Here is a 23,859-nt window from a genome sequence, read left to right as displayed (position 1 = left end):
GGATCTGAAATTAATGGGTCCTTTCTCCCTTACTTCTTTGGATCTCTGACAAAGTCAGCACATTCTGGGAAATGTGGCAGGCGGTTAGTTATCGCCTATGGCACATCGCGAGGGGCTGAGCCCAAGCTGCAATCATCACACCCCATGGCTCTCCCATCAAGAGGCTGGAATTACATGGAAATAAATTGAGTGCACATTCACCATCTCTTTGAGATTTTATTCATAGAAATTTTCCCATCTGTGGGTGGAGCACAACAACTATTTTTCTGGAGGGATCTTCTGTGTGTATAAAACTCAAGGCAGCTAACATGAACAGGGTACCATCGTGGAGCACACACTGTGACTGTGAGAAGTCCAGTGGCTACCACAATCAGTTACCCCCAGGGAGATGCTGATACGCCAAGTATTTGCTCTCATCATCAGCAGCAGCTTTTGCCTTTGAATTCTTTAACTTGCTAGAGTGATATTTGGGGGTTGGCCTGAAGCTATTCATACCAGAATCCCTGGGTTTGAGTCCTGGCCCTGCCATTTATTATCTATGGGACCTTGGGAAAGTAAAGCGAACTTCTCTGTGTCCCAGTCTCCTCACCTATACAACAGGAACCATAATTGTATGCCCATTTTACAGACAGGAACACTGAGGCACTGAGGGATATAGTGACTAGGTGAGGTATGTGACATTGAGTGCACCTAGAACAGTGCCTAGTATATAGAATACCTCGGTTGATCGCTATTGACTAGCTTCTCATTTCTGGGTCACCCTTTATAGACACATGGGAAGTGCAGGCTACGGCACTCAGATAGGTTTTACTTCCCCACCTCCTCCAGTGTGAGGCTAAGTGACCCATGCAGGACTGAACTCTCGACCTCGGCAGGCTTAGCACTGGGCCCTGGCCCGCCGAGCTAACTGTCTTAGACAGCAGGGGGAATGCAGGGCTACTAATGACCAAACTATCAGTTCTAAAGAATGTCAACCCCCTTTACTTCCTTGTGTAAAATCCCTTCAAGATTTAAGTATACCTTCTAGGCTAATCTGTTTCAAACCTTTGCTTAAGAAATAAAAGAAGCTAAAGTGCCTGCTGCTCTACTTGAACTTGAAAGTGGGGTACCTGTCTTTTCCCCCACTGGTCCTGCACTCTACTCCCCCCAAGTTCTTTGCAAGAAAAAAAATTCTGTTGGCCACAGTTGCAATCAGCTTTAATTCATTCTTTATTGCTGCTCTGGTTTTGTGTTATTTGAGCTGGTTTAACTGTTAAAAGCGTTTCAAATGTTCACATGGTCTGCATTAGGTTACCGAATTAAAACAGGAACAGCCCACCAAATGTAGCTTTCTGAAATGCAAACCACATGAGTTTGATTTCTTTGTGGTATAACTTTAATTGGGTTCAGAGGTCCCTGAGACTTACCTGTCTATCTGCTTTGTGATGGCCTGATCTGATAAGACTAACTTAAAGGGGCTGAGGGACCCGCATTGCTTCAACTCTACTTCCAGAACCAACGCTGACCACCCTATAGCTGCATCCCATTTATGACCATTGCAACTCAAGTCAGTTGGTAATCACAGTGTGGTCCCTCAGGGCTTCTTCACATGCTGTTTTCACAAGTGTCTGGCACATCCAGAGCATACGGTCCCCTGCACAGAGTACGAGGAACTGCTAATGTGGCATTAGCAATGTGTCCAAGGAGCCAATTTCCCTACTCCCTACACCCCACGGTCAGCTATGCCCAATACCCTTATTTTTCTGACTCACTAGAAAAGAAGGCTTCAGGCTCAGATGGTCCCTTTTTGGGTCTTTTGATAGCACTTTGTAGCCAGTCTCCCTTGAACCCAGCCCATCTTCTGGGATGCTTCCATAGCTTCTGACCTTTCCTAAACCAATCCCCCTTATCATTTCCGAAGGCAGTTAACTGTGGTTTAGTTCCCGTGTGTGTGTGTATGTGTGTTTGATTTTAGAGAGACAGGAAGGGAAAGGGAGAGAGAGGGAGACACAGAGACATCAGTTGGCTGCCTTGCACTCACACTCTGACCAGGGATTTAACCTGCAACCTAGGCATGTGTCCTGACTGGGGAATCGAACCTACAAGCTTTCAGTGTATAGGATGATGCTGCAACCAATTGAGCCATCAGGCCAGGGCCCCCACGTAGGTGTCTAAGAAATAGTCATGTGACCCAAGCAAATCTAAAAATATTTTCTGAGTATTAGAAGTAGGGTATCATGTCAGCTACCATGAACCACAAGGCTTGGGAGGAAGGCAAGGAGAAAAATCAGTTGAGTGTGAGACTGATATAAGGTAGAAGGCAATGGACAGAAGAAACCAAGAAGACTCTTGAACTTTAAGCGGGCTGCCTGAAGAAATGGTATTATGTTTGAGCAGAAAGGAAATCACACTGTGATTTTAAGCTACAAATGAAGCCCTGGGACCATGCAGAGCAGGGCTGTCCAGGCTTTTGGAGTCTCTGGGCCACACTGGAAGAATTGTTGTCTTGGACCACACACTAAATACATTGTAACACGTAATCACCGAAAAATCTCATCATGTTTTAAGTACATTCACAGTCTTCTGTGGGGCCTCATTCATAGCCATCCTGAGCCATGTGTGGCCCATGGGCCATGGGTTGGACACCCCTGACAGAAGAAGGACATGTGATGTCCTTTGGCCATGCCTTCACTAAGGCATGACTCCAGGGACACATAGCAGACATGGTGAGGAAAGCGCGATGGTTCCCCTGTGCAGAATCAAAGTAGAAATCTCCGTTGAGACTAAACAGGGTTCATTTCCACTAAAATGGTGGTGAGAAATTACGTGTTCACTCTTGCCTCTGAAACTCACTGATCACATGAAAGATTCACTTTGGTAATCTGAAAAATATTAGTTTTTATAAGTTAACTATACACATATACGCACCTCTAACCATAAACTGAGCTAGTACTTAGGTGGTAGTAATGAAAATAGTTGATGTTATTGTATATGTACTATGGACTGCATAATTTTCATCCATTATCTTATTGAATCATCACAACCGTAGATGATAATATTATCCTCATTTTAACAAATGAGGAAGCAGAGGCCCTGAGTAATTAAAAGTATAACTTGCCCAAGGTCAATGTAACTTGGGTTTAATGTTAGGCTATAAGATGCCAAAGCTTGGGTCTGTCACCACCACATATACTGCCTCTCCGATTGTTGCAGCAACAGGGGGCTCTCTACATGAGGTAAAGAGGGTGAATGCAGAGAGTGGAAGGGGTGGCAGGAGTTCGATGTAGTCTGTCTGCAAAGTGAGGCTTTTAAAATGCACGCCTCACCTGCCCCTTTTTCTGCTCCTTCTTGAGTAGAACAGATACCATCGGGGAGAGAAACAAGTGATGTGAATACTCACCACCTAAATATGCTAACCTTGAATATTACAAAATCTTTTTCATCATGATTAGTTATTAATAATAAGAAAAGCTAGGAAATGACATCTTACAATAAAAGTGGCTGTAGAAATAGATGCAACTTGTGCATTTCACTCCTTGTAAATTCCAATAACAAAAAAGAACCATAAACAAACAATGAACTCTAATGATACAAGTGCTGAAGTGGTTGAGGGTAAAGTTATTGATGTCTGCAACTTAACTTTGAAACTTTGAAATAAGAAGGGCTGGTGTGTAGACCAAGAAATAAACATGTATAAATATACAATAAAGCAAATAAAACACAATGGTTATTGTATAATCTAGGTGGTAGATAAAGAATGCTTTAAGCTTCTTAATGTTTGCAAATTTTCATCATAGAATGTCATCACGGAGTTACCGGCGTCACCACGGTTGTACAATGGGACCATAAAGCGAGGCTTGTGTTTCTAGGCTGCTAGTTTCCTGACAGACCGCTCGAGTTAGTGAGAAAGCTGGGCAGGCAGATGAGGCAAAACCACACCCCCAGGAAGAAAGCCAGCACCAGCCAATAATTACATTGTCCCTTCCAGGGAAAACAGAGGCTCGGAGAGCAGCTCCTGGACCACATCTAGCCCAGATCCACCATCTTGGGAAACACTCTCATGCTAAGAAAAAACAAAACGTGAAAGAATAGGTAAGAAAATATCATGGAGGCAAGAAGATGATGCCGGATTTTAAGGTCACTGCGCACTGTGTCACATGCAGGTGGAGGCGAAAATAAAAGCCAGAACCATAAGCAGTCCTTTGTGATGTTGCAATCTAGACAGAAAAGGCTTATGTAGCCTCAGGGATGAAAAAACATATCCTTGATAAATGCTTGCCGAATGAATGAATGAACAATTGATGAATATTTTGTTGAATGGTAGTAAAGAAGGAAAAACCACTTGTGCAATTCATTATATTTCCTATTAATCTCTTACTGGTTAAATTAAGGAACTCTGCATACACATGAATTCTTTTTGTGGGCCATTGATTTCCACACATATAAGCACAGCTTCATCCCATTGTCCTCCAACATGTAACCTGTCGAGTGTTGCAGGAGACGCAGAAATGAACACACCACAATCTTCACTTTAAGGACTTAAAACCTAGAGGGAGAAACAAACACCAGGGAGCTGTCATACGAGGTCTGATACAGTCAGTGCTATGAACGACAGAGATTCCCTTTAGTTTTAAGGTCCGACTTTACCATATAGTAAATTCTTACATGCTGTATTCAGGTCATCAGAAACACGGATGCTATATGTAGGAAATGGCCACACCGTAGAGACGGTGAGATCCAGGACATCAGAGGCCATAACTAGAACTCTGAACAGCCCATCGCAGAGCCCTCTGGAGGGCCTGAGGTGGTTTCTCTATTTTAACCAGAAGGGAGAAATTATCCCCTTGGGTCACGAACTTGAGATTTCACAGAGGGGCCAGAGGCCTTCGCAAAAGAACCCTGGCTCTGATCTGGAGTGAAGAGGCCTTGTATTACCCTGGAGCACACTAGCAGGTCACTGGACTTGTGCTAGGGAAACCAGGTGATGGAGAGGTCGTCGGGGAACGGGATGGGGAAAAAAACTAAATCAGTGCCCGCAGAGAAATGTTAGGTATTGAAAAGCAGGTAATGTTTTCCACCAAAGGGCACCCAGTTGGAGACTGGTCTGAGCTGGCTCTCATTTTATAACCTCTCGGCACATGTGTGTAGTCAAGGCTGAATTTAAAACCTACACTGTGAACCTTAGGAAAATAAACCACATTAAACAAGCACAAATTGAAAATATTACACAAGAGATTTCACAGGAAATTGGTCCAAATTTAGCCTCGCTCTTTATGTATTTAAGCCTCTTATTCGTCGCTTAGAACTTTATATCAGGATTTTAATATGAGTCTGCCCTTCTCCCCCCAAACCACCCCCCACCAGTCCACCTCCACAATGGCCTGCTTAGTTTTACAAAACGTACTTTTTTAACTCCCCAAGAATCCTGCTACCTTTGGCCTGCTCCTTCAGTGCTCATTAACACATGGTCCGAAACAGTCCACTGATGACGTGCAGCGTCCGTGGCTCGGTGGGATTGAACATATACCTGAAAAAACCCACTGCAGGACAAAAGACAAGCTTTGTGTCTGCCCACAGCAGGAAGTGCCCTGTGTTGTCACACTCGACTCAGGTTCTGATGAAAAGAAGGCGGCAGAGGGACCCATACCCTGAGCAGCACCATCTCGGGTCTCTCAATCTCATCTAGAGTGGCTTTCCTTCCTTCTGTAGATTTTTTATGTTGTTGTATTGTACTTTCTGTACAGCTCCTAAAATCCTTTTTTGTGTGTGTGTGTGTGTATGTCTGTGGAATAGAGCCAAGCAGAGATAAATAACTGCACTATTTCAAATCCTATGGATTTAACGATCCGCCTTTTACAATAACATTTGAGGTGATCTTATGTTATCGGTATTTGTTCCCAGAGCAAGAGGCTGACTGCCAGAAGCAATGGCTGGACCACTGTCTCCACTGCAGGTCAGGTTTTTGCCATCGAAAATGCCCTGGGGTGCTGCCAGGGCATGCCAGCTGGGCAGCCCTCATGAGCCAGACAGTCGCCAGGTGGCAAAAGCGATCCCAAACCAGAAGGTAGTTTTGTGGGATGGACGAACATGCCCGGACGCCACCCTGGGGTGTCCCATTCTTTCCCACTTGTTGCTACCAGCCAGAATGTGATTATTACTGAAGCTTGCTTACAAACCACTTTTTGGAAGGCTTATTAAATTAAAAGTTGTTGTGTATTTTGATTGGAACTTTTTAATCATTTCAACGTCTGAGAGTCGTGATTCATTTTATCACACCAAAGGAAAATGCTTGTTGGTGAATGTGATTAGATTATCTGACCCCTTTGCTTCGCTCTCATCATTCTTTACTTCTTACAGAAGTTGTACAGTGATGGCAGGGTAGAGCAAGCCACATGAAAAGTTCAACATCGGATCTGAGCTGGGGAGAGGCTGGGGTTGTGGGAGGGCCAGTGCCCTATTGCCTCCACTGGGTTGAGCAGCAGGCGAATTCTTTACAGTTTTCAGTGTCTTAGGAAGATTAGGAGAACATCCTGTTCCCTCCCGGAGTCCTGAGCTGTTTTGGGGAACTCTCTGCTTCCTCCCCTCTCCACCTGTCATGGCAGCCACACGCTTACCTGCTTACCTACGGGGCTTTCTTCAGGACTCGGAGAGGTACCTGAATGGGGAACGCCCAATCTGAGTTCTGACCAATAAGGCTGAAAACCATAAATGGCAGGAGCTGCGGGAGACTTCGCTTCACATCAACGCAACAATGTGGTCAGGGATGTGCTTCCTTCCTCTGGTTTATTTAAAATAGGATAGGAATGAAGGAGATATAATGATTTGAGGAGCTCATTAAAACAAGAAAACCCCGGTATCACACTGGATCCCCAAAATGCAAAGATAGTGGGGGGTGTGGGCAATATAAAGCCTTTGTATCTTACACTGAGGGGCAAACCGACTTCCCTGAGTAGAAAGGTGAAAATTTCTGATGTTCAGACAAGTTCAGTCCCACCTCCACAAGTAGGTGCAGGCCACGGGCCGCTGTTCAGTGGCAGCCTCACGCAGGGATAGGTGGCCTTGCCTTTGTCGTCTGAGTGGGCTCTCGCTCTGGGTGGTCATCTCATAGCTCCCCGCCCCCAACACAATGCTGCTGGTAGGCTTTATTGCATTTCTTGGAGCATTAGGTTTCGTGGAGCACATAAACTCCAGGATTTTCCCTTTAAATCGCTCTGAGCCAGAAAAGGAGGCAGAAGGATGCTTCAAAAAGAATTAAGAAAAGTTAACAGATCAAAAGAACAGTACTGCCACATAAGTAAGCTCCTTCCTTTTTCAAAAACATGTATTAGGAGAACAGCAGCTAAAACCCTGATCAGTCATGAAAATGAGCACCAGCCCGCAGGCTGAGGGGTTGAAAGGAATTAGGCACCACCTAAAAGAAATCTCTTGGTGATTAATCTCGGTGTCTGAAGAAATGCACACACGTGTGTGTGCATGGGAAAACAAAACAACAAAACCTACCATCCTGGCTGTTCTTTCTCAGACCAGTTGCTGGTGCCCTAGCCTTCGGTGTGCAGTAAACATCCTTAGCTGCTAAAAACTTCTGGAAGGCTGAGGTTAAAAGCCCCCATCCCTACATCCAGTGCTGATCCTGCATTTGTGGTAAATTATAGGTTAGGCAGCTTAATCAACACAAACTGCACACTCCAGAATCCAGCAGATACCACGGAGCAGAGGACACACGGCTAAAGAAAAGCCACAGTCTCCCCCTGTTTACCTGAAGCAGATTTTGATGGCAGCTCAGGTTTGCAGCCCAGGTAAAATGCACCTGCAACAACACCTTTCCTCAGAAGGTACTAACAGTGGGCCGGCTGATCTGGAGCAGAGCCCTTTGCTTCCTTCCTGTGCAAATGGAGAATGAGGGCTGTCCCACCCAACAGTTCCCAACTCCAACAAGATGCCAGTTCTCCAGAGAGTAGTTTTATTTTTATTCTCAGTTAGCTTTTTTCTCTTAATATTTTTACCTGCTTAACTGTTGCTGTTGAATAAAAGAAGAATGGAGTGATAGATTGTTTAACAGTCACAATTCTGTTGGAAAAGCTAACAGGTCCCTAATTACAGGAAGACACACGCACTAGTTTCCTGGGGCTGTGGTAACTAACTGCCATAGACTGGGTGGTTGGGAGACAACAGGAAATTATTCTCTCAAAGTTCTGGAGGTCAGAAGCCTGAAGTCAAGGAGTAGACAGAGTTGCTATCTTCTGGAGGCTCTGAGAGGGAAGCTGTTCTAGTTTCAGGCAGTGGCTGGAGAACTGTCTTTCCTGGGCTTGAAGACGCATCACTGCAGCCTCTGCCTCCACCACCACCTGGCCTTCTCGCAAGGGCACCCACCAGTCATTGGGTTTAAGGCCTCCTCTCATCCAGCATGACCTGATCTTAACTCGATGACATCTGCAAAGATCTGATTTCCAAACAACGTCACATTTAGAGGTACCAGGGATTAGGACTCCCACATATCTCTTGGGGGGTGCAATTTGATTCACAACAACACACACACAGTAGTTAGAGATGGAAACACCTGAGTCTCGCCTAAAAGGCAGGACCTGCTGAGCCTGTGAGGAGGAAAGAGGGAAGGAGCTGTCCCAGGGGCTGAGCCTTGGGGAGGAGGCCTTCAAGGAAGCAGCCAGTATGTTCCCCTCAGCAGACTTGGCTGAGGGAGAGGTGCAGTTGTGAAGAGGGGAAGAAAGAATAATGAAATCTGGAGAGCTGAACGGGAGCCAAGAAAGAGGGAAGGGCTGCAGACTGAAGGTTCGCGGGGCAAGGCAAAGGTGTCCGGGGTTCTCGGTCTGTGGGTGCCGCCTCCCTGGCCCGCCTGGGTCTCGGGCCCTCCGACCTGGGGACCACAGTGTCAGTGTATTCTGTCTGAAAGAGTGACTGGAAACAACACAGTACCCTTTGTTGCTGTTGTTCTACCTTTTCCTGAGAGATTAAAATGCACAGATCCCCATGACGTCTGTGTCGTTTTCTTTTGACATGTTTTAGTCTCCAGAAATGCCCGTCACTTCAGAAACCACAGCTCGTCCCTCCAATCTTGTCCTTCCAATCTCGTCTGCTCCCACAGTGACAACAGTATCACCAGTTGCCCGGGAAACTGGTCTTCAGGATGGTACCTGCACAAGCCTGCGCAAGAATTTGCTTTTTTCTCCTGATTCTGGAGTTTCCAAACTTTTTCCCTGCTAGAGAAGTCTTTGTTCAAATTAAAGCTTATGTAGAAATGCAGTGAAATAAACACACAGCTGCTCTGGGGGAAGAGGCCTGGGAGGTGGGGGGCGCTGCTGGCTGGTCTCCATGTCCCCTCATTTTTGACAGCCCCCACACAGGCTCTGCGGAGCCCAGTTTAGTGGATTGTAGTTACCCTGATTCTAATCATTCGTCTTTATAACATGGCATGTGGACATCAGGTTACCTGCTCATCTTCTCTACCAGGCAGCCATGGCCTTTATTTGAAGGAAAAATGTCTGTGCAGCTGAGAAAACAACCACGTTCCTAGTGCACTCCCATGCCAGACGGTGCGGTCAGCCTTCTCCCTCAGAGCCTGCCATCTAACGTGGCTCCCGGCTCTGACAGTACCTAGCTCGGTCTGGAGGCTCCCCTCAAACTCACCACACTCCTCATTCTGGAACAATTAACAGAATGTGCAAGCTCTTTTCATTGCTTTACATTGGAAAGGGCCTGAAATTAAGTCAATTAATGGAGAGACAGCTTTTAATAGAAGAAACACCAGGCTCATCACTATAAAAACCAATAGAACAATTAGACTTTGGAAAACTCCCAGCTCTCCAGAGAAATCCATTATGAAAACGTGAAGGATCAAATGCTTTCTGTAGAAATACCATTGAAACGAGCACTTCCTAGGAGAGAACTATAAAAGACTTGGTACAACAGAATCTCTGAATAAAAAAAGGAACAATGATGATTAACGACTAATATCAACAACCGACTCCACACAGCTTTGTAAAAACACGGTTCCTTGTGAAGGTTACCACTAAAGAGGAACAAACTGAAGTTCCATCTTTATTAAACTCCATGCCAATGGGAGCCATTTCTCTGGCCTTTCTCTACCCCTAAATGCCTAGAACACATGGAAAAAGCAGCAATTCTACACTCACCAAAAATCTAACCTGAAGACAGGCTTTACTACTACTGAGAAAATGCAGGGTTCCTTTTCTTTATGGTTCCACGTTGCCATCTTTTCTCAAAACACAGACGCAGACGGGCTGGCTGCTCTGTAACATTCTTCCTTGAAACTGTTCCTACATATAATATCCAGGACCGCAAATCCCTGGAAATCACTGCAGTGAAACTTTCATTTGTTTCTTATTTGTACAGGGGCATTCACCCAAGGAACCCACTTAATGAAAGTATAATAATAAAAGAAGTCTATTTTCAGGGAGTCTTGTCACTCGCCCCATCTGGGCACCACATCTGGGAAGAGGTGTGTCCCTAGCTGCCTCCATTCCTGACTGACTGAGGGACATTGGTCACTCAGGCATGGTTCCTCCCCTTCTGCCCAGCAACGTCACGCTGGTCTTCTCTGACCCTGTCTAGGAATCGCAGTCGGCTTTGGGATGGAGGACAGACTGTTTGGGTGTCTGCGGAGACAAAGCTGACATTCACTCAATTGTTTTGGGTTTGACGCATCCACTGAAAGCTGTTCTTTTTTCTTTTCTTCCTTCTTTAGATTCAGCCACTTTTGCTACAAATGCCACGCTGGGAGGGAGAGGTTAAAGGGAGCGAACAGACACCCACACTCTAGGGTATGTGCTCTTAAGTGACTGGTACAGACCTTGGCAAGGAACCAACAGTCTTATGGGAAAACTATGTCTGGAAGAATATTGTGTCCTCTGTTCTCTATCCTGACTTGGGAAGTTTTTTTTGCCAGGCCCAGCTTCTTCTGTGAGCACAACACTGGTTCAAAACACCTGGCCACACTCCACCTGAGATCTCTAAGACGGGTGTGGGGGGTGCCCATGGCAGTTATTTCCAATTGACAAGGCAAAGGGAGGTGAAATCAGTGCAGAATCTGGAACCTGGAGAGTTTGTGTGCAAGGAGACAAACAAAACAGGAAAACAGAAAGTCAAGGTTGTACATATTCTGCCCCCTGAAAAATCTCCCTGCTTTCCCGTTGGGTGTTTTGCCTGTTCTTCATTTCCCCCTCTTGCCACGTCAAGCCCAGCCTCTCACTGAAGACCCACCTCATCATTGATGTTCCTATCTGTAATTAAAGGGACGCTGCAGCATAACAAGAACTCTCATCTTCCAACCTGAGAAAAGCTAAGAACTCCGGCATCCAATCGAAAAAAGCTTTCTGAGTGCTGATGCTCATTCATGCTGGTTTTGTATCTGATGAACTTTTTGTTCAGTTTGAAGCTCAGTGTGTAGGAAAACCAAAGAAGTGAACCAAGAGAAGGATGCCATCCGAACATGTTGAAGCACTTCTGGGTGACTGCTCCGTCCTGTGTGTGATATGGCTCCTGTGTGTCAGGCAGGCTCCAAACTGCCAACTCAACCAAGCAAATAATAATTATTCCTAATGGCAATAATAATTACGGAACACGGTGGACCCAATGTAAGGTTGTCTGTGGCTTCGTGGAAAGGCCAAAGTTTCACACACATTTTTTAAAGAAAATTCTCTCTGTCTCTCTGTCTCTGTCTGTCTGTCTGTCTGTCTCTCTCTCTCTCTCTCTCTCTCTCACACACACACACACACACACACACACACATTTGCAATCTGGACAAACTCACCCCTCTAGTTCCGAGCAAAGAGCTTGACTACAGAGCTAAATTAAGTAAATAGCAACTATCCATACAACCAGGGGGGATTGGGACACGTCTAGTAATTGACACCACACACACACACACACACACACACATATACATCTCATTTCCCTTATAGTTAAAATTTTTAAACTTTCTCCAATTCCAGACTTTAGCCAGAGCCATGGCAAAATGACAGACATGAATAATCTGACACATTCCTTTTTTTTCTAGGAGAGATGGAAAGAAAAGAGGGAGGGAAGGAGGGACAAAGGAAGGAAGGTCAGGTGAGAGCCCTCCCAGCCCCATTCCACTACAGCTGTAAACCTGAATCTCCTAGGAGATCAAAGCCTTCTGTGGTGAAGCCCCAAGCCCATGGCCAGCACCATGCACAGCCCATTTTCTAGGAAACGTTCACCCTCCTCCGCACCACCTTGAGCTGACACTCTCTCCCCAACTCTGGGATGTAGCTGTCACCACAATCCAGGAACATCAGCATTGGCACTTCAGTATCTCCCCTCACATACCAGTGCTACTGAGGTGCCAGAGAAATGAGGTAGCTCCTCCTGAAAACACGATCCATCCATCAACCAAAGGGTCATTTTCTAGATAATGTGGAATTGTTTCAATCTTAAGAAAATTAGGGGAAGGGGCTAATCTGAATCTACATGAGTTTTTCTTTTTAAATCTTATTACGCTTGTTGGTCACTATGACTGTTCTTTAAAGGTGGTTCCAAGGCACTGCTACAGCTTGTTGTCGTGTAAGAGGGAGATTATACAGGACACTCAGGGCATTATGAAAACCAAGTAATGTAGAACACACAGAATACATCTGGAAAAACTCTTCAAGAGTTTTGAATAAGATTATATACATGTCAAATGGCCTAAATCATGCTTTAGTCAAGCAAAATATTATGAAATGTGTACACACACACACACACAGACAATTTTCATTTTGGATGCTGACGTTAAAATTCCCCAGTCTTCTTCAGCAGTACACAGTTTAGTTCAGATTGTTTCTTAAAATTCATTCTTCCAATGTTTTAGAGAGGCTATAATTTGGAATGTGCATTTATGAAGCTGCATTTTTGTTTAGTTTTGTCATTAACAATATCGTCTGACTCAACACAGGGCTATAGAAAGAGAAAGAGTTGAGAGGTAGACTTTGGTTTCACTGCATTTGCAGGTTCATTGCAATGGCCCTGCCCACACCACCCAAACAATACTGAAGCGGAAACCACCTCTGTCTTTCTTTAATCAAACACGCTATCACTTCTCTCTCCAGGTACTAATTTGAGCAAGACATTGGGAAAAGTCAGAGGAAACATCACACTACACAGTAATCCCAGAATCTGCCAAAGCCTTGGCCTCCAGCCCCTACGGGTTCTAAGAATGACATTTTGTGTTTGGCAAGTGTTCAGTGGCTTGGACTTGAGGATGGGTGTTTGTTGTTGCAGTCATCACTATGATTATTTGTGTAGAAAATGTTTCTGGGTTCTATGGACTAAAAATAATAGAATGAAGGTCAGCTGTAAAGTGCTGTTCATTTGGCTTGTGAATGACCATATCTGAACCAGTATCTGATGGGTATGTGGTTATTCAGGAAGTCATTTCTGGCATTTCAAAGATGTGTGGGGCCATCTGTTCTCTGCAAAGATCTGCACCCCTGCAAAAGCAACCCAAGCACATTCCGGCATGTCTCTACCCCACACTCACAAGAGTCCTATCATTTTACAGACTTTACCGGCCTATTCACCAGCCAAAATACACTTTGCCAAAGGGGGGAAAACTATAAAACTCCAAATTCTTTTAAATGTGTCTGGTGCCATTAAGAATGTTTATTACTCTACAAGAATTTTGTGTTGATCTTTACCAAAAGCACAACATACTTGGCAAATAGATTATTAGATTTCTCGCTAAATGTGAATATATCTATTTTATGGAATTTCTTCTTCCATAATTCATATCAGCCATACAGGTTGTGGTAGAATGTTGGTCATGATAAGAAAACAAATTTGTTCCTAAAGCTAGAAGAGGGTACTTACTAGACAGTTTAGTATGAATCTTTCTTTTTATAAGATGATAGGAGGGCCCAGTTAGGTCAAGGGGCCTCTTTAAAGTCCCAGAGCTTTTGAGTGGTAGAGTCAGAACTGCCAGACATAACTTCCCATTCCTCAGTCAGTAGCTTTGCACTGCCCCATTGAAATAGGATTCCCCAATCAAGGACTGCCTCTATGTCCAATATCTAAGACCAAAATGATTGTGCATGTGCTATTCTTATCCAACCAAAGGTAAAATGTCCATAGACTTTGTATAACTTTTAACTAAATCCTTGTAAGAGAGAATATTAAAAAATGATGGTATCGAAAATCTATTTGCCCTAATAAAATTGAAAAACTCATGAGAAAACCTATTGAATCAATGATCCTTTGACTTCCAAAATATCCTGTCACATGAATACATGGTATATGTAATAAGCACCATGGCCCGTCTGCAAGTTTCTAAAACAGTCCTTCTCTCTTAACTCAGAACCTATTGTACTTGTCAATCATCCATAGAGAGTTATTTACACTTTATGAGACAGGTGGTATTTAAGAATATGAAAGCCACAAATAATCAGAAATGCTCACTGGGACACTGCATGTTGCTTGGACATGCTCAGTCTTCAAAAGAGCAAAGCGCACTCTCGGTTCCAAAAGACCAACTCTGCTTTATCGAGCTCATTTCTCCAGACATGCCTCTAGTTAGTGTCTAGATTTACAATAGATAATCATGGGCTATTTGCTCTAGAAGCAGACCCTTATATGTGCTTCTTTCTTCTAAAAATGGGGTTGGATTATGCACAGAAACACTTGTATGGAAGATTTTGGAATTCTGTGAGCAGGGCTTGTGTTTGTAAGATAAAATCTTCCTCCAAGAACAGGTCACAGGCAAAGCCACCTGTCCACAGCAAGAATCAGAATAAGTCTAGAAGTCACACTTCATCTGGGCAGGGCAGAGGATCTTCCTGCAAACCAAGAAGCTAAATGTAGAGCAGAAGGGGTGGTCACTCTCTGTGATGACTTTGGTTTTCTTAAAAATAAGGGAATTTGGCCAAAAGACCTCCAACATACAGGTGCACTCTCTATATTCATGTGCCTGATCTCCCTTCCCTGAGGGCCAGGGAACTCCAATACATTTCTCATGAAGGACTGAAGCAACTGTTGGCAACTCAGTGTCCTTGTCTGCCCTTGACCAGCCCGCAGGTGTGTGAAAGCACAGACGCTCTTCACACTGTAACCAGATACACAGAGCATTAAAGGATTCCTGTGCGTAGATAATTCTCCCAAATGGTCAGACATGCTCATGTGTCCATGAACCACAGCATTGGGGTTGCTAGGGGCAGGAGCACTGGGAAAACATGTGCTTTGGAGTCCAACAGACCTATATTCAAAACTCAGTTCATGTCCCTGGCTGAATGACTTCAGGTAAATTACTTCTCTTTAGGCAATAGAACTGGAGTATATAATGTTGATCACTCTGAGCTCTTGGAGAATTATAGGAAATAACATGTAAAGCTAGATCAGTGCCTGGCACACAGTAGATATTGGGTAAATGTTAGCTTCCTGCCTTTCCTTCAGTATCAGCCTGCTAATCAAGGGATTTTTTTAAACCAAAACCTTGAGCCACTGAAGACTAACCTTCAACTTTCTTTCCTAAGTAAACTAGCTCTTATGAACTGAATGTCTGTGCCTCACCTCATTCATATATTGAAGCCCCTGAACCTCATGTGATGGTATTAAGACATGGGGGACTTGGGAAGGTAATTAGGTTTAGATGAGGTCATGAAGGTGTAGCCCCACAGTGTCCTTATAAGAAGAGGTAGAGACACCAGAGCACATATATTCTCTCTCTCTCCATATGCGTGCGCACACACACACAGAGGTGATGTGAGCACATGAGATGGCAGCCATCTACAAGGAAGGGTCTCCTCACCAAGAATCGAATGTGCCAGCACTTTAACCTTGGACTTTCCAGCCTTCAGTGCTGTAAGAAATAAATGTTCGTTGTTAAAGCAACTGGGCCTATGGTGTTTTGTTCCAGCCATCTCAGCTGACTAAGATACCAGCCTTGCTGTGTTCTGGGTGAGGAGCTGGAACCCTCAGACACACAAGGCTTGCCTGCGGAATCAGAGGGAAGGGCCTGTTCAGAGAGGAGAGAGGGGTCATTTCTGTTTCTTGGAATACACAGCTATGTGCTCTGATGTTCTGGCTCTGTCCTTCATCTGGCCACAATACCATGTGGCATTACAACTTCTGAATGTTAAGAAACCTTATATTTCCTCAAGTATCAGTACTTAATGTTTCATTCCACACATAAAACTCCATGAGTGGAAGGCTGCTGGCCTCTGTGTCAGAGGTAATTTCTGAAGGCTCTGCATGGGATTTAACGGGAGCCATATGGTGAAGTCCATCAACCCTCCCAGAAAGTATCCCCCTGAAGGGCCCTCGTAAATGTTCTCAGGGCTGCGAAAGATCCAGCAACTTTCTAACAATAAAGCAATGTTCATTGCCATGATATTCAGCAAAACACAAAGCAGAAAATCATGGCCTTTACTCTGAATTTCTCAGTAGGGCCTTCAAGCTGTCCTGGGGAAGGACTGTATGGGCCAGCGAGGACCTGGGACCTGAGGGCCTGTTGCCTCCACAGGAAGAAGGTTGGCCTGGATGTTACTTGCCTTCGCTTGTGCGGGGCAGTAATAGCTCTCTGTGCTTGGCAGTCTTATTAACCATGCTCAGTTGGTTGGCGGAGGTTAAGAAAACTCTTAATAATGGATTCATATACCTGTGTGTTTACGGAGCAAGCGTATTCTTAAACTCTAAACTGCTTCTTATTATTTAAGTCTTCTTTAAGCCAAGCCTTTCTGTGATGGCATCATTTACTGAGCTTTCTCTGTTCTTTTGTTTTGTTTTCCCAGAGCACCAGTGACACAGAAACCCTTGAATCAATAAGCATTCCCATCTCAACAGACCCCTTAAGAAATGCTGACTCATACAACAAAGCCACATCACTGTCCCCAACAGGGCAGGTGGCCTTGCTTTTGCCATCAACAAGTTCTAAGGTGTAATAAGGTTTTCATTATGAATATTATTATGATAATTTTCCTTGGTCACATCCGTTGAGCTCTACCTGAGATTCTGTATGGCAAACAGTGTCAGGGATTATGAAGAGAAAAGAGAGAGAGAAGCCCAGAAAGGGTGGGAGAGGTAAAATTTATGATGTATATGAGCTCCTTTTTATTTTTATCCGTAACATAAGATTTGCTTTGATAATGTTTTATATAAATTTCTGGCTAAGTGTTAGATCTATAATGCCTAACTACAGCCTCATGCAAGTGGACTTTATGACCAAATAGCTAATATGCCTACACATCACATGAACATGTATATTCCAAGACTAATTAGTATAAAATCAGGGGGAGGTTACATACATAAATGATTTCACATATGCACACTGTTAAACATATCGTCAAGTTTTCTGAAATATTAACTAGAATATTCCACAATGAGCCAGATATCTCCTTTCCAAATATCAGTCCCAGTAGGAACATGGGTATATTCTGGTGTTAAGACATATCATGGTCCCATGGTAAACAATGATTGTCAAATAATTTTCACCAACAATCTAACCAGCTTATATATTTGTTCACTCAACCCAGAGAATTTCATTTTTAGAACATTTTAAATACAGGAAGAAAACGTATGGGGTATTTTGGCAGTGCCTCCCAGAACCTGTCAGAACTCAGTACTGATATCTATTCATACAGAACTCCACACTCCATGTTATCTTCATTGCTCTCCTGGAGAATCACTGATCATGAATTATCTGCTCATTTACTCCTAAAGAGAAATAGACTTCTTCAAGAAAGCAGGGATCTATCAAGATCATAGCCACCTACTCAACTGATTATTGGCTCCTACAAAAACGTCTCATATGAAAGGAGAGAGAGAGTTAGTTTATGCTACCACTACCTGCTTGTCTACCATTTCCCCAGGCTTCGCTGGCTTGATCCTGAATTAATGAGCCTGTTACATGATATCTAATAAAAATGACTAGAGTAGAGATCTTGGAATCTGCCACGTATTTGGTCCAAGGCCGAATCGATCTCATCTATATTTAACACATGCTTGTTTGCTGTCTCACTTGTCTCTCCCACAGCCCATGCCTCACTCCTTTTTCTTCCCCCATCTGGAAAACTTATCTCTTAAAATGCTACCATCAATCAACCAAAGACACTCTTCCTGACAGAGCGTCTGCCAGTTTGACAATGCACAAGTAGTCACTAGTTTGGGGATGCCTCCCACACTCTCCAGTGCTGTGTGTTTTTGTAGCCTGCCTAACCGCACAAGTGCAATTTGGGATATTTATACTTACCTCCAGTTTCTATTGGGATAACAGCACTACTTTGACAGAACCGGGCAAAGGGCATGGTAAAGCGTGCAGAGGGTGGAACAAAGTTGCCCAGGTTGCTTATCTCTCTACTGCTAACCTTATTTCTTTTAATTTTTGCATTTCCACCTCTTTCAGTCGACTGCAGCTCAGTGCCTGCTCAGGAAGCATGAAAACCAAGTGCTCGCAAGGACGCATGCTCTGTTCCCCAAACCTTCTCTGAGAACTGACACTGCTCCCATTTCCCAGCCCTTCCCGTCAGTACCACTCCCAATATATTCAAGCCTCTAAGCTTAAATACGGCATGAGAGGAGGGGGCAGAACAGAGAGCAAAGTGGGGTTGGCAGCAGAAGCTGAGCACCAGTAGAGGGGAAGGAAAGGCGGGGAGCGGGAGACAGGCAGCCCCTCCCCCTCCGCAAGGTTCCAGTCGTGAACACACCCACTGGCCGCAGCAAAAGAGCAATGTGCGTGGGCACAGGTGGGTCCCAGCCCCTCTGGCTGGATGCAGCTTAAGTGCAGAGCCTGAATGAAGACTTTCATTGCTGTTTGCTGTTTTTGTTGGCCACTTGCCATGGCAAACATTTGCAGGTGGCTTGGCCAGATTTTGACACTTAAATATTTGAGGTTGTGATAAAAATCAGAATATTACTACAATATGGTTCTGTGCAGCCTCAAAAAAAAAAAACTATCTGCAATTTCAAATGCTCATTTAAAGACATAGTCTCCAGAGGGAACTCATGTTTTAAAGTAAGTACTCATTTCCTCTTTGCTGAGAGAAATAAAAGAGTCAACCATCCCCAAATGTTACCACCTAGAGTTTCATTCTGAATCCACTGGTGAGATGGGTTGGCTTGTTCCTTGCTGAGCCCCCACGATTATCCGGGCAAGGTTTTGGATGGGTCACAGGGAGAAAATGGAAATGACAGGATGTGTGGGTTGAAATCAACATGGTAAGCACAACGGGGAAGGATCAGAAGAAAAGAAACAGCCTCCCTTGAGCCTGGCAACGAGACAGAGCCCTATAAGTGACAATTATCTCCTAGAATGCATCAGGAGAGACACACACCACTGCAGGACAGGGCACAAATGGGAAAATGGAGTGGGTTAGGAGGTCACTACCAGAGACGCACCCCCACCCACCCAGGCCTAGTGACACAGCCTAGAAACGTCACCCAACTATACAGCCCTGGGCCTGCTGGGTAAATTATTGACAGAATCAACACCCATCTTAGAATTCGGTGCTAACCCTTAGAAGACTGTTGCACAAACACCGGCATTCTACTGACAATGGCCAAATCCTAAGGGCCTGCAAGAGGGTAGCTGAGGGCTGGTGGGGGGAGAGGCAGGAGAACTCCAGGGGAGAAGGAATGTTGTAAAACTGCTAGTAAACTTGAGCACATTTTATGTTTTTTCCCCTTGAAAGAAAAATAAAATAATTATAATTAGCTGGCCTAACTGTGAATTGTCTGCCCAAAGCCAAGCCACTCAAGGGAAGGAGTCCCTTGAGATTTAGAAGCTGTCCTTGACAAAGCCACCCCACCCTCCTAGTGTATTACAGGTTCTTGCTTTACAGGATGGCAACACTGGTTCCCATAGTCATTTGAGAAGAAAAGAAATCTTTAACAGAGACACTTAGTAATTTAGGGTTGGCGTCTTCAAACAAAGCCGAGCCTTCAAATGGCCGGATTACTTTTCTGTTTCTTGAATGGGAAGCCGAATGGACCCATAGGAAACTCACAGAATTGTCATCACCCTCAGTTCTCATTTGCTAAGGTGGGTCTTCCCACGTCGCAGCCCTTCCCGATCAGCTGAGCAATGTGAGGCGAGGCGCGCTTCCAGAGCACGTGAAGGAGCAGGAAGCCAGCGCTGTCCCCGGGGCTCACTCTTGCTCTGGATTCTCACAAGCATGGAAAACAAGGGGGAGAGGCAGACTAACAAATTGTGGAACAGCTTCCAATGTTTTAAAAATCACCATACCCAATATTCAGCTGAATATTCAGACTGAACTTTGGTGCATATCCCAAACGCAGCAGGCCCTCTTTCCTGTGTTCAACAGAGAGCTCTGGGAACACAGACCAACCAGTTTTCAGCATCCAGCAAATATGAATTTATCACAGCTCTTTGGCTTACGTGGTTATCTTTTCTTCCTAAGAACTGTGTGCTCATAAATCTTTTATTTCCTCTTCACCCTACTCTTGTGAGGGTGGAAAGAAGAGACATCATCCTCATTCTGGAGATGAGGAAGCTGGGCCAGAGATTCTGCATTTCCGAGAAGCTCCTGAGTCATGCCCACGCGGCTGGTCCTCAGACCACATTCTAAGTAGCAAGGTGCTAGAGCTCCGACATGATACTCGGAAGTGAGACCTCTTTCCATCCCATAATACAGAGTGTCTGGGACCACTCTACCAATTCTATCAATGCCTCAGTACTATCTTCTTTACAGAAAAGAGGGACAGGGCCTGCTCCCTTTACTTTTCTACTCCAAGAATGAGTATGGACCAATGCAGAGATGGAAGAGAAACTGCTTTCCACCATCCACCATCAAGTATTCGTCTTGAGAACCACGCTGCAGTCTCCATAACACCCATGGAGTTTCCCACAGTCATCTTACTATTCATGACTCTTCTTTGAAGAAACAATGACACAGAATGACCTGCTATTCCCCTAAAGTCAGCGTCAAACAGCATCTACCAAACAGAGACTTCCTCTCCCTTCTCGCATCAAAAACATCACACCAGCCAGGTAATGACACACCGGCCAGGGAAACCAACTTCTGTCTCATCCAGTCTAAGTACTAGAAACAAGAAGAAAATCCAGAATGTTCTCTGAGCTCCAGCAGGCCCCAGAGACAGCTGACGAGGTCTCCTTACCCGATCTGGCGATTGGTGGAAGGTGCTTGTGTGATGACAGAGCTGGACTGGGGTGACGGCATGGCTTGCTGAATCACAACGCTGGTGTCATGGTTGGGCATCCGGGTGCCGCCGAGCTGGTGAGCTCCGGGCCCTGCCATGGCCCCACCAACTGCGCTGTGCATGGAGATACTCTGCCCAGAGAAGACAGAGGAGAAAGGTCAGGGGGAAAAAATCAAGGTTTTATCCTATCCTCAAGCTCTCAAAGGCCAAAACTGGGAATCTAGTCATGTCAACTAAATAGAGAGTTATGGCTGCTGGCAAGCCATAGGACCATTCATCTTGCTACAACTATGAGAAGATGAAAAATAACTACTCACCCTAAGAGGAAAGCACATAAGAAAATACCTTGAAGTTCACTAATCACTCTGCCGCCATCCTGATGTGAGGTTTACATCAGGGACCCTTAGCAACTTGTAGTGAAATATATGGCATTTGAAAATGATTTCTGTGGTATGTGCATAATTCTGTGATTTAGTGAAGAGCCATTCAGGATGTTGCTTTGAATGACAAGCATACTGAGTTATTTTTATCTTTTTAAGTCCTGCAAGAGAGGCCAACCACTAATTCCCACCCCCCTCCCGGCCCCCAGGAAACTACTACTTTTCCAAATCATAAATCTGTATACCTATGACCCAAGCCCAGCAACCTGGAAAGGAAAGATTCCCACCCCTAGAATAGACAAGGGGTGTCTGAGATCCAATGGCACAAGAGCAAGAGTTGCAGCTTCTACTGTATTTGCATTAAGTCAACCCATAGTAATTTCATGAAATCATGGAATACAGAATAACGATTGATTGTCTGGTTGCTTGTTCATTGTCTTTTCCTCTAGAATGTAGAGTGTTTGTGCCCATGGTGCCATCTCATGGTGCTGGAACACGGTAGGCATTCAGTAAACCATGCACTGAATAAACAAACTAGTAAAGGGAAAACATGAGACTTCTAAGTCACTGAAGGAACCTATTATTTATTTCCCATGACTTGGGTGAAGCTTTTTTTGTTGAAAATTTGCAAGCAAGGTAAAATACACAAAACAAATCTGGCTTAAAAGACAGCTCTTTCTAGAAAAGGAAATATTCATACTGAGGCTAAGGAGGGCTGATCGACATGGTGGGGTGAAAACATGAAAAACTCAGAACCTAGAAAAGACAGGAAATGCAGGGCACAGCAAAGGAAGTACACAGCCTCTGTGAACTGCCAGGCATAGCGCAGCAGCCTAGGAGAGCAGAGAAATTCGAGAGGTCAGCAGGACCTTGGGCTGAGGATGTCAGGAAAGAAATGAAATGTCACCAGTAATTTACTGGAGGAAAAAAATATATATCTGTATGTACTTTGGGGTTGGCAAAGAGAAAAGTAAATGTTACCCAGGAGAACTAGAAGTGGTTCTTTGAAGTTCTTCTGTAAAGAGCAGGATTTCCGGCACTATGTGTTAAATGATGGTGATAACATACACGGTACTTGGGGTGGTTGTGTCCATCACGTTGCACCTTTGCCAGGTTTGATTTCCAGCTCCTGACCACACAGTTTGTCAGGAATCCAGATGGAAACTGGGCACCTGGCTCAGACTGTGAGCTGACTGTGTTGTCGTGAGCTCCCAAAGGCATGAAAAGCCACACACACACACACACACACACACACACACACACACACACACAGTCCAAAAGCTCCTCTCATATACTGGAAGGCTGTTCTGATGTGGGAAAATATTGTGGTTGGTTAAAGTAAGATGAAAGGAAGTGGTGATTTGCATGGGGTTGGCGGTGCAGGAACACAATTGAGCTCTCTTTACAGGATCTAGAGATATAGAGAATTGAACTAAAAATAATAAAAATTAAAATAACTGTTATTTCCATTGAAAGTGAACCTTAGCAAACTTACTACCCTGGGTCTTAATGAGGTCTCGATGAAGTAAACAATTGCAAGTATTATCTTTTTCCATGGTTTGGATTGCTCAGTCACTTACTTTATTATAATGGTCCCCACCTCTCTTTTTAGAATTATTTCCGTTGTCCTGTGGTTCCAAAGGTTATCAATAAAGCTGCATGATTTAATTTTTAAGTAATAGTCTTTAAATTCACAAACAAGAATATAAAATCTACAATCTCTCTTTGAGTTACCTTTGACATCTGTTTTCTGTCACCCCACACGCAGTCCACAAATACTACAAATTCACCGTAAGCACCCTATATCTCTTTCTGTCTTTCCGTTTATCCTTCCACTGACCTACACCTAACTGGCACCATCTCGTTTCCTGGACCAGATAGTGGTCTCCTAGCTGGCCTCTCGTCATTCACTCTTGCTTTCTTCTTCCTCTCTGCCATTCTTTAATCACAGTGATCTTCTCAAAGGGCAAACACGTCATTTCTCTACAACTCCCCTTACATCCCCAAACCCCAGCCTTTTCAATGGCTTCCCGTGGTTTAGAAGACACTGGCAGCACTCTTTGTATGCCCGGCAAAGGCTGTATGGGACCATCCTGCCTTCCCAGCTCATCTCACACCACTGTCACTCTTGCTTCCTGTGATTTGGTCCACCTTCCTGGAATTTTCCAGCCTTCAAATTGCCCGAGCTTCATTTCAGCCCAGAACCTTGCAAGAGGCTCTTTCCCACTGCCTGTGCTACTCCCCTGACTTCAAATATCAGATGAGCATCTCAGGAGGAACCTGTCCCTGACCTCTCCAACAATGGGTCCCATCTCCCTCTCCTTGTATAAGTTTCACAATTGTTTTTGATTATTTCATTAAT

General features: G+C 44.4%; 1 protein-coding gene across 2 annotated transcripts in view; it reads right to left on the bottom strand.

Moving 5' to 3' along the window:
• CREB5 (cAMP responsive element binding protein 5) overlaps positions 1 to 23,859 on the bottom strand; it is a 377,706-nt gene that overhangs the window by 206,996 nt on the left and 146,851 nt on the right. For both annotated transcript variants that reach the window (XM_053663648.1, XM_037126614.2), the window contains exon 5: positions 21,076 to 21,248. In XM_053663648.1, the coding sequence (XP_053519623.1) occupies positions 21,076 to 21,248 (173 nt within the window). The remainder of the gene's footprint in view (positions 1 to 21,075; positions 21,249 to 23,859) is intronic.

This window comes from Artibeus jamaicensis, unplaced genomic scaffold, assembly GCF_021234435.1.
Source record: "Artibeus jamaicensis isolate MK-2021 breed Jamaican fruit bat unplaced genomic scaffold, CSHL_Jam_final contig_3230, whole genome shotgun sequence".
NCBI classification, from domain to species: Eukaryota; Metazoa; Chordata; class Mammalia; order Chiroptera; family Phyllostomidae; genus Artibeus; species Artibeus jamaicensis.
This window is presented reverse-complemented; position numbering and strand designations above follow the sequence as displayed.